At 44.4% G+C, this 17,648-nt stretch overlaps 1 protein-coding gene across 1 annotated transcript in view; it reads right to left on the bottom strand.

Annotated features, from left to right (window-relative positions):
• LOC105993893 overlaps positions 1 to 17,648 on the bottom strand; it is a 119,077-nt gene that overhangs the window by 74,444 nt on the left and 26,985 nt on the right. Inside the window, exons 8-10 of the mRNA XM_013027266.1 lie at positions 5,574 to 5,687; positions 3,925 to 3,998; positions 1,829 to 2,025 (exon numbers count right to left, since the gene is read on the bottom strand). Of these exons, the coding sequence (XP_012882720.1) occupies positions 1,829 to 2,025; positions 3,925 to 3,998; positions 5,574 to 5,687 (385 nt within the window). The remainder of the gene's footprint in view (positions 1 to 1,828; positions 2,026 to 3,924; positions 3,999 to 5,573; positions 5,688 to 17,648) is intronic.

Raw genomic sequence — 17,648 nt, 5'->3', positions numbered from 1 at the left:
AAGAAGAAGAAGAAGAAGAAGAAGAAGAAGAAGAAGAAGAAGAAGAAGAAGAAGAAGAAGAAGAAGAAGAAGAAGAAGAAGAAGAAGAAGAAACTTCATCTCAACCAATGGCTAGGTAGGGTGGTATGTACCTATCATCCCAGCTATGGGAAAAGCACAAAGGCTGGGCAAAGTGGCATATGCTGCTCTGGATAAGCACATGGAAGCAGCCCAGGCCTGCTCAGTCATTAGGTGAGACCCTACCTTGAAAATAGCCAAAGCAAAAAGAGGCATGACTCACATGGTAGAGTACTTCCCTAGCAAGTGTAAGGTCCTGAATTCAATCTCCAGTACTGCCAAAGAAATAAATTTAAAAACCTGGAACTATCACTGTAAGATTTGTTCAGTTCCTACTGCATGTAACGACTGAGTCAATCGCTCTTAAAAATAACTTCAAGAGGTAACTGTCTATCTGCAGAAGAAACAGGTTCGAAGGTAAATTGCCCAGAATTGCATTGGGAATTTGACAGCAAAGTCCATTACTCCTGTGATTGCATTTTTATCTTCCAAAAGGTATTTTGCATGTGTGCCTCTGTGTGTGTGCCTCTGTGTGTGTGTGCCTCTGTGTGTGTGTGTGTGTGTGTGTGCACGCGCGCCTGTGTAGCAGAGAGTACTGAGACTCTTGAACTTAGGGCCTGGGCACTGTCCCTTAGCTTTTTTGCTCAAGGCTGGTGCTCTACCACTTGAGCCATAGCTCCAGTTCTGGCATTTTTATGGTAAAGTAGAGACTTACCTGCAAGAGCTGGCTTCAGGCTTGATCCTTATATCTCAGCCTTTTAAATAGCTAGGATTACAGGGCCTAGCTCCAAATGGTTCTAATCGTAAAGTTCATCTACTAGGTTTTTCCAGTGGGCCTAGGTATGATCTGAGCACATATTTATTTGATAAACTCATAGATTTGGGCTTCTGGCTTTCAGACTTAATATAATCCCAAATGAGTTAAGTCATTTATGAAAATAATAATAGTCACTGGAATTTTTGTTTTTGCTCTGGTAAGTAACAGATGATGATCAGCCTCAAGATAAAGTAGCTAGTGACAGCCTGATAATAAACTTTGTAGTTTTGTTGGTCTCCTTTCTCCTAGGTCCTCCTTTGAAAGAAAGAAAACCCAGGTAAAACACCTGACAGCTCATTGTTATTCTGAAGTCATTTTGCTTCCTACTCTTATTCAAACCATCTCAGGGGCTTTGTTGACATTATCTGTTGATGGCTGTAATCCATCTTTCCAGAGAGGTTACTAGACCTTCAAACAACACCCTTCCTTCTGCAGAGATCCAAGGTTTGAGATCACTTCCTGACTACCAAGGCAAGCAGTTGTCCGGCCAACTGCCTGCACTACACCCCTGGGCACATTTCTACAGAGTAATATTTACAGTGCTGGATGGCTGGGCACTGTGAAGCTTAATGAGATTCTTAATAAAAGCAGCCTTCATTAAGACAGGGGGCACAGGCAACGTGCCCTTGCTTTTGAGGAGAGGACGACTTGGTACAAGACGAATGCTCCCCCTTGGCTTGGAAATCATGCAGGTCAAGTGCCTTGTCATGCATTAACAGCCTTTTTAAGTTGCTAGGCAGACTGAGAGGAACGGCCTAGATACATGGAGGCAGAGGAATCATGCGATCTGTCTTGGTAACATCAACGCTGAGACAGAGCAGCTGCATTTAAACAGAGCAATTTGCTAAATGAGGGCTTGGCTCCTTTCCAGGTAGCCAATGTGACACTGGGCTTGGATGAATCTTTTCTTCAATCATGCATCTGTCTAGACGGAGACATGAAAGGCCAGGTTACAGCCACCATCGCAACAGCAGCAGTAGCAGCAGCCTTGAAAGCCATACATAAAACACCCTTGGTATAGCCAATGAAGCTATATGTCTCCAGAGAAGCCACTTCTAGCCATATGACAGCCAGCTCGGGGCAGGGGCTCTCTGTGTGCACATCTGCTTGCTGCATGGCCCACCAGGTACACAGCAGGCAGTTGAGGTAGTCTTTGTATAGGATGCAGTTGAAGAATAGGTTAGAGGGCAGTAATACTGTCATGCCCTATGTTGTTTTGAAGGTAGACTTTTAATCATTCTGTTTGCATTCTTGTTTTAATTTTTTCTAGATCAGTTTTAAAATTTCTAAGATAAAAGAAAGCATTGTCTTAGCTTTCAGACATAATCCTATTCTGTTTGGCCTTTCCCCCATTCCTAGTATTCAAATCCACCATGTCCTGGGGACTTCCCTAGAGATCTTAGCTGTAGATGCAGGAGGTAGACCAGATGACCACTCAGTTCTAGGCCCTTAGAATCTACCAAATGAATTGGTTGATGACTAGGACATGGACTAACCTGACCAAATTAGTTGGAATCACTGTGATATCAATTGTGATAAAATAGGTGACCAACAGACTTTATTAGGCTGTAATGGGGACATTTAAAAAAGGAAATTTCTGGTTTTACTCTATGCACCAAACTTGTATTATTTTTATTAATGTAATAGAAAGTTTCCAGAGGCAAGGGTTTGTCTGAATTTTCCTGCAGCCCTGAGAGTCTCTGCTTCATTAGTGAGCAGCCCCACCCCACACTGGAACTCACTGGTTAGGCAGTGGCCCTTCCACCCTCCATGCTGACCTCAGCTTCTGTTTGTTCCTGACTTAGGAGGAAAAGTTTAATTGGATGAATCACCAGCAGCACTTCCTATGACATCTTGGGGGAAAACTACAGTTTGCTTAGGAAGAACTAAGAAGCACTTCCTTATAATTGTGGTATCTGGTCTGCACAGGTGGAAAAATTTAAGTTCTACTCTTTGTGGACCCAGAAAACTTTCTCACCCAACATTTTCTTTTCTGTATTGGAAGTTTCCTATCATCGGGCAAAATCTGCCCAGAGCCAGCTTGAATGTAAACAAAGAAACTGAACAGAGCTGTCCTAGGGGATGAGTGCGCCATTATTTTCCTCCCATCTCACCTAGCTCTCATTCAATTACTGGACTGTTCTGAGCCTGGTTTCCTCATCAGGACATAATGAACAGAACATTATCTGCGGGATGATTTTTCTCGGTACTCCCACAGATGGTACCTAACCTGTGTTTTTCCAGACATACAGGTGAAAAGCTAATCCTACATAAGATAATGTCTTAGGGCATGGTGGCTCAGACTTTATCAAGGAGCGTCTTGACAGCAAAGACTTCAGAGGATGGGAAGGGAATTGGTATGCCATGGGGCAAAACAATCAAGTCATTACATTCTGAGAAGGTCCCAATTCTGTTCAAGTCCTATCAATGAGGAAATGGCTCTGAAAAGTTACTTATGAACCCTCTTGAGAAACAGAGTTCTTAGTACATTAAGGATAATATAGATGACTATTTTTGAAAGATCTTTGCATGATTCTGAGCTGAGTGCAATAGTCTAAAGAAGCTTCAAGAACATTCACTCATTGAAGCAGCCTTCACAATAGGTGGTGATGAACAAGGTCCCTGGCCTTTGTCAGTCCAGGGCAAATGTGGCTTCCTTTATGCTAATTGAGATTAAGTCTAGGGTTCCAAGGATACAAGACAATCAAGAAACATGCAAATTGCGAAAACCCGAGAGCTGCCAAAGGATGATTAGGTGACAGATTAGGTGACGGCAGACCTGACTTCTGCTTATAAATAAACTTGTTTATTGCACACAACCCGAGGCTTTGCAAAATGGCACCTGAACTATTTAATACCACATTTGCTTTGAGTTTTTTCCCCCTCAGCCTAAAAAAATGTGATTTTTTTTAAAAAGAGCATCCAATGAGGTCTTAAATACTATATGAAAATGTCGTGACTTTTTAACATTCGAGTATAGCTTTATAAAGAGGCACCTTTGATTGGCATTTTACTTCATTTCATGGCTGTTAATGAAGCAGCACACATACCAGCCACAAAGATGAAAGGAGCAGAAACCGAAAACGATACTTGAAATAAAATGTAGCCCTGATTTGCTAAGCCCCTAAATTGTAAAGCAGGAGCTCAGTAAGCCTATGCATCATCCACACCAAGTCCACTAGGGGGCAGTAGATGATCGAGTCTCCATCAGGCAGGCTTTAATGACTGCACCTGAAGGATGGCAGGTCCTTTACACCAAGTGAGCAGTGCGGCAGGCAGCAGTGACAGGTGTGGAGGGCCAGCCAGTTATTGCTGCCATTGCAGTCTGTCAGAAGGATGAAGTGAAATGGATCATTTGCATTTTTACCCATGAACTTGAATTCTAATGAACTGGTAGTGTGGCCTGGACCTGGCCTGGCTTCTGCAGGAGCATAAAATGACCAGGCTGGACCACACCCAGGAGAGCACAGCCAGAAAAAGGTAGAGCTTAGCACCCCCATTCACTGGGAGGGACCCCCGAGAGGGGCTTTCCCCTGCTATCCTGTCTCTGTCTTGTCATCCACGTAGGGGAATTTGAGCTAAGTGGCTTTGGGACCTAAATCTAGGGCAGCATTCCCATCCCAGTCTGTATGAATGGCACCCCCTAAAGGTAGGTAGTGCATAGCTTGTTTGGGCTCCACTATTTCTAGGCTCATCCTATTTAAAGACATTTGCTTTAAGGAAAGTCGGGGTGAGACCTGAGTGGAATTAGGAAATGAGACAAGGCAAGGTTTGATCTCCATACGCTCCCAAGTGTTGCTGCCTCTCTTCCCTCTTCAAATGAGGGAATCCACAACACTTCTTCACTGTCCTGTCCAAACCTGCTCTCCAGAGAGGTGCTAGAACACCAACTCAGTTGTGTTTACTTCATTCCAGTCCCTCCTCCCCTAGGCGAATTTGCATTTGAGACCAATTTCTCATAGTGAAGCAAGTTTCCTTCCTCCAGCCTGGTGAGGGCCCCTGCAGACCGGGGCTGTGCCTTTAGTTGTGCTGCTTTCCTGTGCTCTGACTAAAGGGCTTTTGGGCCTATTCCCTCCCCTCCCCTCCCCTCCCCTTCCCTCCCCTTTCCTCCTCTCCCCTCCCCCCTCATCCTCTTTCCTCCCCTTTCTTTTTTTTGCCAGTACTGAGGCTTGAACTCAGGGCCTGGGCTCTGTCTTTTAGCTTTTGCACTCAAGACTGGAACTCTACCACTTGAGCCACACCTCCACTTCTGGCTTTTTGATGGCTAATTGGAGGGAAGAGTCTCACAGACTTTTCTGCCTAGTTTGGCTTTGAATTGCAATCCTCAGATCTCAGCTTTCTGAATAACTAGGATTACAGGTGTAAGTGCCACCAGCATTTGGATTTCCAGCCTATTTCTTCACCCACATCTGGAGCATTTCTTTTGTTTACTTGATAATCCACAAAGCTTAAGGCTAAGTGTGTACAGACTCCAGTCATCCTGCTCCAGTTCAAATCATAGCTCTGCCAACTCTGGGGAGCAGAGAATCTTGGGAAAATGGCAAAAATGTTCTGGGCCATGGTTTCTACCTGGTGTTTGGACAATACAAAAGGCACCTGGCACAAGCAAGCACCACACACATGTTACTGTGAGTGAGTCTCTTTTCTGTTTCCATCTCAGCTTTTCCGGGCATATGCATCCATCCAATTCCTGCCCCACCCCATTTTTTCTGGAAAGGACACCAGGTGGGTGTTTGGTCCTTGACTCAGTTCTTCTCCTACACTGACCTGGTCATCTCCGTAGAGGATCAGGCACTTGTCAGGAGCCATGGAGCTAAGTAAAGAACATAAACACAAATCACCATCTTCAGACACAATACCAAGACAATAAGTTGGTGGTGAGGCCTGGGAAAAAAGTCATATAATCCATGCCCCTTTTGTAACCATCTTGGAAACAGACACTAGATTACAAGTCACCTAGATTGCAAGTGGTTTCTGATTCTCTTTAATCATTGACTTGTGCTGTGAAGACTCATGGTTAAAATAATGTCAAAACCCATGAGGAAGCTGTGAGAGTTTTAAGGAGGTGGCTGGGCTGTGAGCCCTTGGTGGGGCTGAGATGCAACTTAAAAGATGCTTCCTCCCCCACCCCCTCCTTGGTTGTAGGGCTTGAAGTCAGGGCCTGGGTGCTGTCCCTGAGTTCTTTTTGTTCAAGGCTAGTTCTCTACCATTTTGAGCCACAGCTCCACTTCCGGTTTCCTAATGGTTAATTGGAGATCAGTCCCACAGCCTTTCCTGCCCAGGGTGGGTTTGAACTGTGACCTTCAGATCTCAGTCTCTTGAGTAGCTAGGATTAGGGATGGGAGCCACCAGCACCTGGCTAGAAGATGCTTTTACTAGGTCTTGTGAATTAACCAAAAGTCCAGGACTTTGAATTGGTGCCGGTTGACGGCTCTGCTGCAGTCACTGTGTAATCACCAGGGGCTCCAAAAAAGACTGGAGTCACAGATTTCCATCTTGTGAAAAGGCAAAACCGCCCCACATCTTCTTACTATCTTAAAACAAACACTCAGGAGGCCACCTTGTTCCTGCTTTGTTCCAGTCATGGCAACCTCTCCAGAATTCCTCCAGAGACAAAGACTCAGCTAATGCTCAATCAGACAATATCTGAGACTTTAATTATGCATAGCTTTCTCACCTCCTGCCTCCAATTCTCCCTATTTAAGCTGAAACTAAGGTCTGTGTCCATGAAGACGGCTGAAGAACTGAAGTGCTGTCTTCCCATAGCTGCCATGTAAAAACAAAACAAAACAAAAAAACCTCCTTTCTCAGGGCGCCGGTGGCTCATGGCTCTAATCCTAGCTACTCAGGAGGCTGAGATCTGAGGATCACAGTTCAAAGCCAGCCTTGGCAGGAAAGTCCATGAGACTCTTATCTCCAATTAATTACCAGAAAACTGGAAGTGGCACTGTGGCTCAAGTGGTAGAGCGTTCACCTTGAGCTGAAGAGCTGAGGGACAGCGCCCAGGCCCAGAGTTTAAGATCCATGACTGAAAAAAAAAATCTCCTTTCTCTGCCTTTTCATTATGTCTCTTTATTTGGCAAGTAGGAACCAGTGTTCAGACCTAACTTGGGACTCCAAACTTTGGGTTTGGAATCTAAAATCCCAGTTTCAGGGCTACCTTAACAGCTTGATGGAGGAACAGGGACTTCCCTGACACCAGACATCTCTCCCATCAGAAAGAAAGAAAGAAGGCAGGATGGTGAAGTCAGATGAATATCTAGCTCTCCAAAAGATGAGGTGGCACTGGCTTGTTCCAGGCTCAGAATGAGAGGAACAACTCTCCATATAGAGAAAGATTTAAGCATAGCCAGGCACACAGGAGGACAGGTTTGGCAGGCAGAAGGGACAAAAGAGGAGGAAGGGCAGAGAGTAGGAATAAGATAGGAAGCTGTTGAGTGGTATGACTTTTGTCTCAGCCCTCAAGTCCTCAGTACTGTCTACAAATGACACAAAACACATAGATTGTTTGGATTATTCATCGAAGAAACAGAGAAGGGGCAGAGTGGATATAAAAGCTAGAGGGCTTGTCTGGGTGGTAGTGACTCACACCCATAATCCTAACACCTCAGTAGGCTGAGATAGGACAATTGTAGTTTGAAGTTAGCCTGGGCAGAAAAGTCTGTGAAACTTTTATCTCCAATTAATTAGCAAAAAGCCAGGAGTGGAGGCATAACTCAAGTCAAGTGGTAGAGCACAAGCTATGAGTGGAAAAAAGGTGATTGAAAGTGCAAGGTCCTGAATTCAAGCCCCGTTACTGGTAAGGAAGGGAGAGGCCCGGTCTGAATCTAGAAATTATTGACATAGCAACCACAAGACTTGATGGAACCTGTGCGGCCACATTAAATTCGATGAATAATTGATCAGTACCTATCTGGATTATTTATTGCTTCTTTATTTCCAAAGATAGGAATATTCTACTTGACATATTTCTTTCTGTTTCAGAATCAGAAATTTGTATATTTTAAAAACACTAATTATAATTATTTTACAGATATTGTGACACATACAATACCTGTTATTTCCTTCTCTTTCCCACTTAGAATGTAGGCAGATCAAATAGATCCATGCTGCTTGTTCCTTAAAATTACTGAAGATGGGGCTGGGAAGGTGGCTCAGTGATAGAATACTTGCCTTGCATGCATGAGGCCCTGGGTTCAATTCCTCAATATCACATAAGCAGAAAAGCCAGAAGTGGCACTGTGGCTCAAGTGGTAGAGCGCTAGCCTTGAGCTGAAGAGCTGAAGGACAGCGCCCAGGACCAGAATTCAAGCCCCATGACTGGCAAAAAAAAAAAAAAAATCTGAAGATATTTGGGGATGTATATTCTTTACTGGTTTTTAATCTCCCTATATGTATTTCATGCTCATCTCCATTCACAGATGTGAGATATCTATTCCAACCAACATTGTCTGTTATAATACCAAAGACTCTATCAGACAATGCTGCCATTCATAAACCAAAACATAAATAGATATACTTGACCTAGCCTCAAAACTCTGACATCTTAAGCCTTTTCCACATGGAAATATTTCTGAAGTTTTAATGTAGTCAAATCTGTTCCTCACTCCTGGCTTTAGAATCCTGATTTTACAAAGGAGTTTCTCCACCTCTATCATTATTGACATATTCTTCTAGCTTTTCTTCTAATAGATTGCTTCTAAAACATTCAGATATTGGTTCTACCTAGAATCGATTCTTATACATTACATGCTAAAAGGACTTATTTTTTTGCCCCTAAATAGCCAAAAGCTATTTGCTGGATTGATCCTCCTCTAATTGAAATACCAGTTTCATTCCAGACTCTTTTCCATGCACATGGAGCTCTCTCGCTGATCTCTGTGGCTCTTCTTTACACTAGCATTTTATTGCAACTGTTTCTTTTCTTTTTTATGCTAAGGATTAAACTTACTGCTTTGTGATCAAGCCACAACCCCAGACCTACTTACTTTAATTTAGTAAGGGTTGTCTATTTGTAACTCAAGATCTTCTTCATTCTTTTTCATCATTTTCTTGGTCATTATCAAATGTATGCTCTCCCAAATAAACTTTAGAATCAACTCATTAAGCTCTAATTTAATTTCATTGAGATTCTGGTCATCTTTACCATATTTAATTTTTCTATTCAGGAAAAATGTGTCTCATGAATTCAGCTATTCTTTATGTCTTTAGGAAGATTACTAGTAAAGTTATTGCCGAGCATTTCCCATAATCTGCCAAACGATTTCTTCCTCAGGCAGGGATTATTCTAGAAAGACAGAAAGGAGTTGAACTCCTGGTGGCCAGTAAGCATTACGCTAAAGCTTGATTGCTGTCTGCCTGTCTACCTCCCTCCCTCCTTCCCTCCTTCCCTCCCTCCCTCCCTCCCTCCTTTCCTTCCTTCTTTCCTTCCTTCCTGTCTTCCTTCCTTTCTTCCTGTCTTCCTTCCTTCCTTCCTGTCTTCCTTCCTTCCTTCCTCTCTCCATCTCTCTTTCTCCTTTCTCTCTCTCTTTCTCGCTTTCCTCCCTCCTTTCCTTCCTTCCTTCCTTCTTTCCTCTCTTTCATTATCCTTAAATAGTTGTACAAAGGGGTTTCAGGTCAACATGTGAGTTTGGGAATACAATGAATGCATCTTGATCAGCGTCACCATTTTCATAATTCTCTTCTATTTCTCCCAACCAAACCCATTCCCTTCACTTTTCCTAGTTCCATTGTCACATATGTACACTGAACATTATAACTGCATTCTTTCCCCTTCCTCTCCTTGACCTCCTCAAATGAAAGCACATGTTCCCCCTTCCTTGTATTCTTTTTTTCAACTGCACATCAGTTGTTTAAAGTATTAAACTATTGGAGTCCTCCCTTGCATATCCCATACTTTAGTTAATGCCGTACATTGTGTGTATATGCATGTGTAGACCTTCCTCTTTCTAGCAGCTTCCCTTGACTTTGGTTTCCCCAGGTCCACATGTCTGCACATTAGCCACGGACAGGCATGAACTGCTGCCTGTCTCTCTGAGCCACATACCCAGGGCCATACTGTACACTTGAGTTTCTGATACTTTAACCTGTCTTTTTACCTGCCCTAGCCCTTTTCCTTTCCAACACAGTGTATTGGGGGATGGTGACTAGCAGCCAGCCTCCCCAGAGGAAGTAGTTTTTTCATGTTTTCTTCACTCACATATCTCAGGCATCCACAATAGTGCTAAGCCAACAGCACTGTGGTTGGCGACTGTCCACTTCCAGACCACCGTCCACACTCCTGTCCTGTCCCTGCTGTGTACATCCCACCACACAGCATCTGGACTTCCCTGGCAGCCCAACACCACTGGCCCTCCAGGACCCACAGTATTTGCAATATCTGCATGGGGCTCTGTCTGCCTGAACTATGCTCACACTCCTCAAGGGAACTGCCATTCATCTTTGGCTACTTGGTCTCCAAGACCCATGATGGACTCAGGCTATGACCAACCTCAGCTATCCATCCAGTCCTGGAGGCCACAGGGCTGCCTCTCGAGTCCCACTGCACGTGCATGTGCATGCACACACTCACACACAAGGCTCCTGGCCTTCTGGATTTCCAAGTACCAGCCCGTATGCAAGAGCTGCTACCATATCCACCTTGCTTGTAGTTGAATGAGTATGGGGCCTATCACAGAGCTTGGCACAATCTGGGCATGCTCTCACATCCTACCCTTCATTCTACAAAGAGTTCTTAAACATATTTCTAGGCTTGGCACTGTTAGAAACCCTTAGGATGTAATAGACTAAGTCCTCACGGTCACAGCACTTGTACTTTGGTGGAGAAAAGCAGATGACAAAAGGCCCAATCATATGTGATAAGTCCGATTGTAGAAAGTGCCAAGGAAGCAAATGAAACAGATGAGAATTATAAGGAATCCTGGGTCCAAGGGATGGATGCTTGACGTGGCAAGTGTCATGTTGGAGTGTGGGAGAAAAGGCCTGTTTGAGCTGATAACACTGGAGTGAACCTTTTGGATTTCAGAGTGGAAGTTGCTAATGGTGCATGCAAAGGCCCTGAGGGCACCAGGGAAAGTAGAGAGTTTGTAGAACAACAGGAGTCAGTGTCCTGGTGTGGACTCAATGGGCAGGAGTCAGGGAGAAGCAAAGGCAGAAGAAACAGTGGGGAGGGAGCAAAAAGGGGGAAGGTCTTCCCCAGAATGGAAAAAGACCCCCTAGGCTGGGGAAAATATTAAACAGAGCTTCTACAGAGGAAAGAGTCGGAGAGGACTGAAGGCATCAGCAGTGAGTACCCAGCCCACCCAAAAGGAATGCTGTAGGGGCTCCAGTATTATGGCTTAAATGTGAAATGCTCCTCACAGGCTCACCTGCTTGCTGCTTGGTCCCTAGTTGGTGGTGCTATTTGGGGAGGTGGTACAACTTTTAGGGGATAAGGCTTGGTGGGAGATCTTTATGCCATTGGAGACATGTCCTCTAGGGGTTTATGGGATCTCTGGTGTCTTCTCTCTTTGCTTTTTGGCTTGTCTTGTAAATAATTTCACTGCCACACACTATTACCACAATGTGTTCCTTTGCCCTAGGCCCACTAGCCACAAAGCCATCTAATCATAGACTGAACACTTCAAGGCTGTGATTCCAAACAACCCTTTTTCTCTTCATAAGTTTACTTTCTCGGGTGTTTTGTTAGAGTGACAGAAAGCTGACTAACATACTCTGCGTGGTCCAGTAATTGTGATCTGATGTCTTCCCCTTGAAGGGCCTCAGAAGGATGGTTCCATGTTGGCACGATCGATACTACACTGGGTGGAAGGAGCTCAAAATAGGAGCAAACTGGAGGTTTGAAAAAGTGAAGGAAGTTCTATTTATTGCATATCTGCATTTTTGGGCTGAGAGTCACACTTGCTACATTATTCTAAGTACATTAAAATAAGGCAGAACATACGGAGGTTGCATCTCTAGTTTGTCTTGTACAAAGCTTTGCCCTGGTATACTGACATGTTTTTCTTACAAGACTGTTGGGAAAAAGAAGTAAGTGGGAAAAATGTCCTAACATAGGATTTGTGCTCTGTGGTTCCTCACCCTGGAAGGAGACTCTGATTAGTCTCCCTTCAAAGTGTGACATCACTAACTTCCGAGAGAGAGAGAGAGAGAGAGAGAGAGAGAGAGGGAGGGAGGGAGGGAGGGAGGGGGGGGACTCCATGGGCAGTTCTGCCAATGAAAAGTAAAAATAAAAACCCCAGAAACACATCCATTCTGAGTAACAGAGCCCAGAAATTATTCACCATACTCCATCATTCTGGTACAAGACCAGATTTTTGGGAATCCAGGCATCTGAAATACTTCTAGCCACAGCAATACACTTGAAGAAAACAGGACTGGGCTTTTCAAAGGGTGCTACCTTTGATTTCCTTTTAAGATTGGAGGAAGTCCAATTGAAACTGATAGTTCCCTCTTTCTGTAGGACTTTTACATTTCTAGCCAATCGGTGTATTTTAATATCAATGAAGGAAGTAAAGTGAGGGCCATGTCACTGGGGAGTTCAAAATGAAAAGGGAGTTTCACCTAACTTGCTTGAGATGCTGGTTATTCTCAGGAGCATTGCGTCCTATCAAGAAACCTAAAATCTTTCATACAATGCTTAGGACGGAGCCCCAGACTCAGGGAAAACTTGGCAGATGGCCAATGGGAAGAACAAGAGGGTTGGAAATTTCCAGTGATGTTTGAACTGGATCCAATTTCTGTTTCCTTTGAACTTTCTAAATTGCAAAGCGTGGTGTTCGCTTGGGCAGCGCACATATGAAATCACAGAGTTGTTAGGACAACTTAGTTGATTTCTGACAAGTCTTGCTGTTTTAAATTCAACTGATCTCCCCCTTTCCATATTGGACCTGCTTTTGATTTTTAAGAGCCTTTTTTCCTCTCCTGTGAACGCAGTAGGATGAAGCACAGAGCAATGTGCTTTACAAGGATCACATTGATATTTTTCTTTCTTTCTTTTTTTGTTGGTTGTTGGGCTTGAACTCTGGGCTTGGGTGCTAACCCTGGGCTCTTCAGCTCAAGGTGGGCGCTCTACTACTTGAGCCACAGCACCCTAGTGGTTAATTGGAGATAAGAGTCTCACAGTGGGCTGGGAAGGTGGCTCAGTGGTAGAGCGCTTGCCTTGCATGCATGAGGCCCTGGGTTCGATTCCTCAGCACCACATAAGCAAAAGGAAAAAAAGCCAGAAGTGGCACTGTGGCTCAAGTGGTAGAGCGCTAGCCTTGAGCTGAAGAGCTGAAGGACAGCGCCCAGGCCCAGAGTTCAGGCCCCACGACCAGACCCCTCCCCCACCAAAAAAAGAGTCTCACAGACTTTTCTGCCCAGGCTGGCTTTGAACCATGATCCTCGGATCTCAGCCTCCTGAGAAGCTAGGATTACAGGTGTGAGCCACTGGCGCCTGGCTTTTTTCCTTCTTTCTTAATATGTAAAAGCAGCAATGGGCATGGTGGCTCAAGTTTGTACCCCTAGCTACTTGGAAGGCAGAGATGGAAGTATAGCAGTTTGAAGCTGGCCAGCTAGGATATAAAAGTTTGTGATGTTCCATCTTGACCAATGCTTAGATTTGGTGTCAAGATGGCACGTGCCTGTCATCTTAGCTGCAGGAGAAGCACAATGGCTGGGTTCAGTGGCTCATGCCTGCCATCCAGTCAAGGAAGAGAAGCACAAATAGGAGGATAATAGTTCAGACCAGCCTAATAATGGAGCTCAAAAAATAACTAACATTACAAGGGCTGGCATAATGACCCAAGTAGTAGAGCACTTACCTAGCAAGAATAAGGATTTGTGATCACAAAGTGCATAAAAGGTGTGTATTTGCACATGTGAAAGAGAAGAAGACAGAATGCGGAAGGAAAATAGAGGGAGAAGATGGAAAGGGGAGTAAAGAGAAAAGGAGAGAGGGACAAAGTGGGAAGAGAGAGGGAGAGAAAATGACCATTCTGATCGTAGTTCACACTGATGTGTGTCTGGTAATGACTTGGTAGGTCTCAGACTTCAGACTCTCAGAAACAAATAAATAGATCATCAATACACCCAAGTCACAACTTAGCTGAGGAAATACTGCAGGTTATTTATTTACTGTGTGCCTGACATTTGAACCAAATAAATTATGCTATGATCTTGAATGGTAGCCAGGATTTGGTCATATGTGAGAGGGTTCATTTTGGGATGGCCAGATCGAATGTGGGACTCCTAGACTTAGGGTCTAGGGCCTAAAAACCCTGGTTTGAATACTTCTGGGCCGGGGCATACATCCATAGTAGAGTGTTTGCCTAGCATGTGCCAAGCAAATTCCATTTCTAGTACCATAAACATTTTTTTCTTACCTTCTTGTTTTATTTTTGTATCTAGAATGTTTAGGGCTGAGGCATACCTCACAGTGTGCCTACACTGGTGTGAAAGAAACAAAATAGAAGTTGTATTATATCTGAAATCACATATTAGAGGTAATGATAGAGCAGGCACCACACATGGTGATTAATTTACAATGTGCTCCCACAAATGCACTGAGACACCATGATTCATGTTCCCTGGAGCATTCAGCCCCTGAAACTAGCTATCATTGTGCTCACTAGAATTCCACTCTCCCAGGAAATTATGATAAATACCACGTTGGTTCTACTACCTCTCTACATGATTAGGTCTGGGTATGGGAGGGGTGGTGAAATGAAATGGAGCTAAAGATACAAAGTTTATGTTCTGGTCACTAAGCTAGAAAGCAGTGAAGAGCAAGCCAGCTAGCCCTAAGTGGGATAATGGGGGGGACATAGGTGCAGAATTCCCAGCCCTCAACCCCTCCCATGCTCAATCATTGAAGTTATGATAGTTATTATAAGTACTGTCTCAAATTGGTTTTCTATTGGCTGTGCCTGGAAGCTAGCCCTAAGAAAGAAAAAAGAGCAGGAAGGAAGGAAGGAAGGAAGGAAGGAAGGAAGGAAGGAAGGAAGGAAGGAAGGAAGGAAGGAAGGAAAGATCTGGTCTCTACTTTTTAGAAGCATCCTGAACCTCACTCCTAGTCTCTTAGGTCAGCCCTTCCACAGCATGCTGACCATGGAGGAGGGCTCTCAGAGAACTGACATCACCGACAGACAGTTCCATTGGTGGATGGGACTGGTGCTCAGCTAATACTATTGGCTCTATCCTAGACACACTCCTCAGCAAAACAGAGGTGATGTGTATGTGTACAAAGCAGTATACCAAGGCAGTAGTACTCATCAGTGTGGGTTGGATGTCTGCATGGGGAAGGGATTTCCCCATTCACATGTTGAGGCTTTAACCTACCAAGTGATGTTACTTAGATAGTGCCTAAGGGTTAGACAAGGTCATGAGGGAGAGGCTCTCTTAGATGGACCAGAATTCTTACAAGAGGCTCCAGAGGCTGGTTCATTCCTTCTCTGCACTCCACACAAGGAAAGGCCATGTGAGGACACTGTGAGAAGGTGAGGTCCAGCTGGACCTCACAGAATTGGTAGCCACCTTAATCTTGGAATCATAGCAGCCTGAGTAGACAAGGACATTCACCAATCCATGCTGTCCCCTAGGCTTGGGGTCCAGTCCCTGAATTCTTCATCTATGGCAAAGAAAACAAGCACACACACACACACACACACACACACACACACACAAATACACATACACAGACCTTTAGCACTACGAATGATGGTTGTGGAATAGAGTTCTCAGGACTCCCTAGGATGACAGCTCCCCCCTACCCCACTCCCATTACTTATTCATCTAGAATTCTCTCCAGCCAGCCCTGCCTTGTCAAGGGTTCATGTAAGCATTATCACAGTGGAAACCAGCATTTACAAAGCTCCCTCTATGTGCCAAAAAAATCACTAGACAAGTATCAGCTTAGGAAATTCACCCAACACCCAATGAGATGGACACTGTGTCTGTTTTTCTATTCTAAGCTTAAAGATAAGGAAGCTGAGGTACAAAGATTTCAGCTGACCTCCCAGGTCTCTAAATGAGATCTGACTTTAGAATTGAAGCTTTCAGTTTTCCAGATATTAAGAAAATACTGAGCCAGGGACCAATGACCCACACATGTAGTACTAGTCATTTGGGAGGTAGAAATCTGGAGGACTATGGTTTAAGGCCAGCTTGAAACTGCAGTGGTCAAATAGATTGGGGCTGAACTTCCTCATCATGAGTTTTCTCAGAGATGATTTCTTTCTTTTCTTCAAATAGCCTTTCCCCAAAGCAGTAATAAGACACGGTGTGATTTCAGGAAAATGTAAACCAGCTTGCATAAAAGGCAATCAAGCCCCACAATTCACTATTTCACCACTGCAAGGTGGGCGCCTGGGTCTCCTTAGCATGGGGGGGGGGGAATGCCTACAGCGCCGTCTCTGGTCTGGTTGTGAAGTGCAAGTGGAGAGGGATCTGGGCTGCTAGTGGCCTGAGAGGACAGGGATCTGGGGCAGAAGCTGTGCATATATGGAAAGCTCCTGAGAGAGTCCAGTGTTACATAATAAGCCAATCTTCTAGTTTGATCTCTTCTGTACCCAAGCATGTGGGGGGCGGGTAGGGAGAAGAGCTGGTCCTCGGGCTTGAACTTAAGGCTGGACAACACTGTCCCTGAGCATTTTGCTCAAGGCTAGCACTCTACCGCTTGGGCCACATTTCCACTTCCAGCTTTCTTTGGTGCTATCTTGGAGATAAAAACAACAACAACAACAACTCAGAGAGCTGGGTGCTGGTGGCTCACACCTGTACTCCTCTCTACTCAGGAGGTTGAGATCTGAGGATCGTGGTTCAAAGCCAGCCTGGGCAGGAAAGTCTGTGAGACTCTTATTTCCAATAAACCACTCAGAAAACCAGAAGTGGTGCTGTGGCTCAAGTGGTAGAGTGCCAGCTTTGAGCTGAAAAGCTGAGGGACAGTGCCCAGGCCCAGAGTTCAAGTCCCACAACAGACAAACAAAAACAAAAACAAAAACCTCAGGGACATTAAAATCTCCAATCCTCAGATCTCAGCTTCTGAGTAGCAAGCATGAGCTGCTGCATGCAAGCATCTTGCTGCTTCTTTTTGCCACGGGCTACAGTGACAGGAGTCCCTCTCCAAGAGCTGAACAGATGCCAATGCCACACTTTTGTACTTAGCAGCCTCTCAGAAATATCTTGTTTTTGTCAATTACCCTGTTCCCAATATTCTGATATTGTAACAGAATATGGCGTAAGATAATATCTCGGAGGTGTGGATTTTTATTAGATGGGCAATCGGCAAACAAAAGCACGAGTAATATGGACTTGGCTCAAAGGGTAGAGTTCTTGCCCAGCAAGTAGGAGGTTCTGAGTTCAAACCTCCATGCTTCCAAGAGAAAAAAAGTAAAATAATTAAAGCCAAGTGCCACTGACTGATATAATCCTAGTTATTGAGGAGGCTGAGACCTGGAGAGTCTTGATTCAAAGCCAGCCTGAGTAGAAGAGTCTATGAGTCTCCATCCCCTGTTAATCAGTGGAATACCAGACTTGGAGGCATAGCTCAAGTAATAGAGCCCATGAGCAAGCTCAAGACCTCAAGCTGAGTTTCAAGGAAATTAATCCAGCCACAATTAGAGCTTAGATAACCAAATAACCTCATGACTCTAAAAGCGATTTTGCCTCTCTGGCTTCCCTGTCCTTGCTAGCTGCAGGAAAGTCCCTCTTTGGAGGTACAGCTATGTAGGTTAGCATATGGCATATTCGCAATAGGCTATCTGCAGCCCTGGCATAGACTACTTGAACACAACTG

Source organism: Dipodomys ordii, unplaced genomic scaffold, assembly GCF_000151885.1.
Source record: "Dipodomys ordii isolate 6190 unplaced genomic scaffold, Dord_2.0 Scaffold102, whole genome shotgun sequence".
Lineage (NCBI taxonomy): Eukaryota > Metazoa > Chordata > Mammalia > Rodentia > Heteromyidae > Dipodomys > Dipodomys ordii.
The sequence above is the reverse complement of the archived record's forward strand: the minus strand, read 5'-3'. Positions and strand labels throughout refer to the sequence as shown.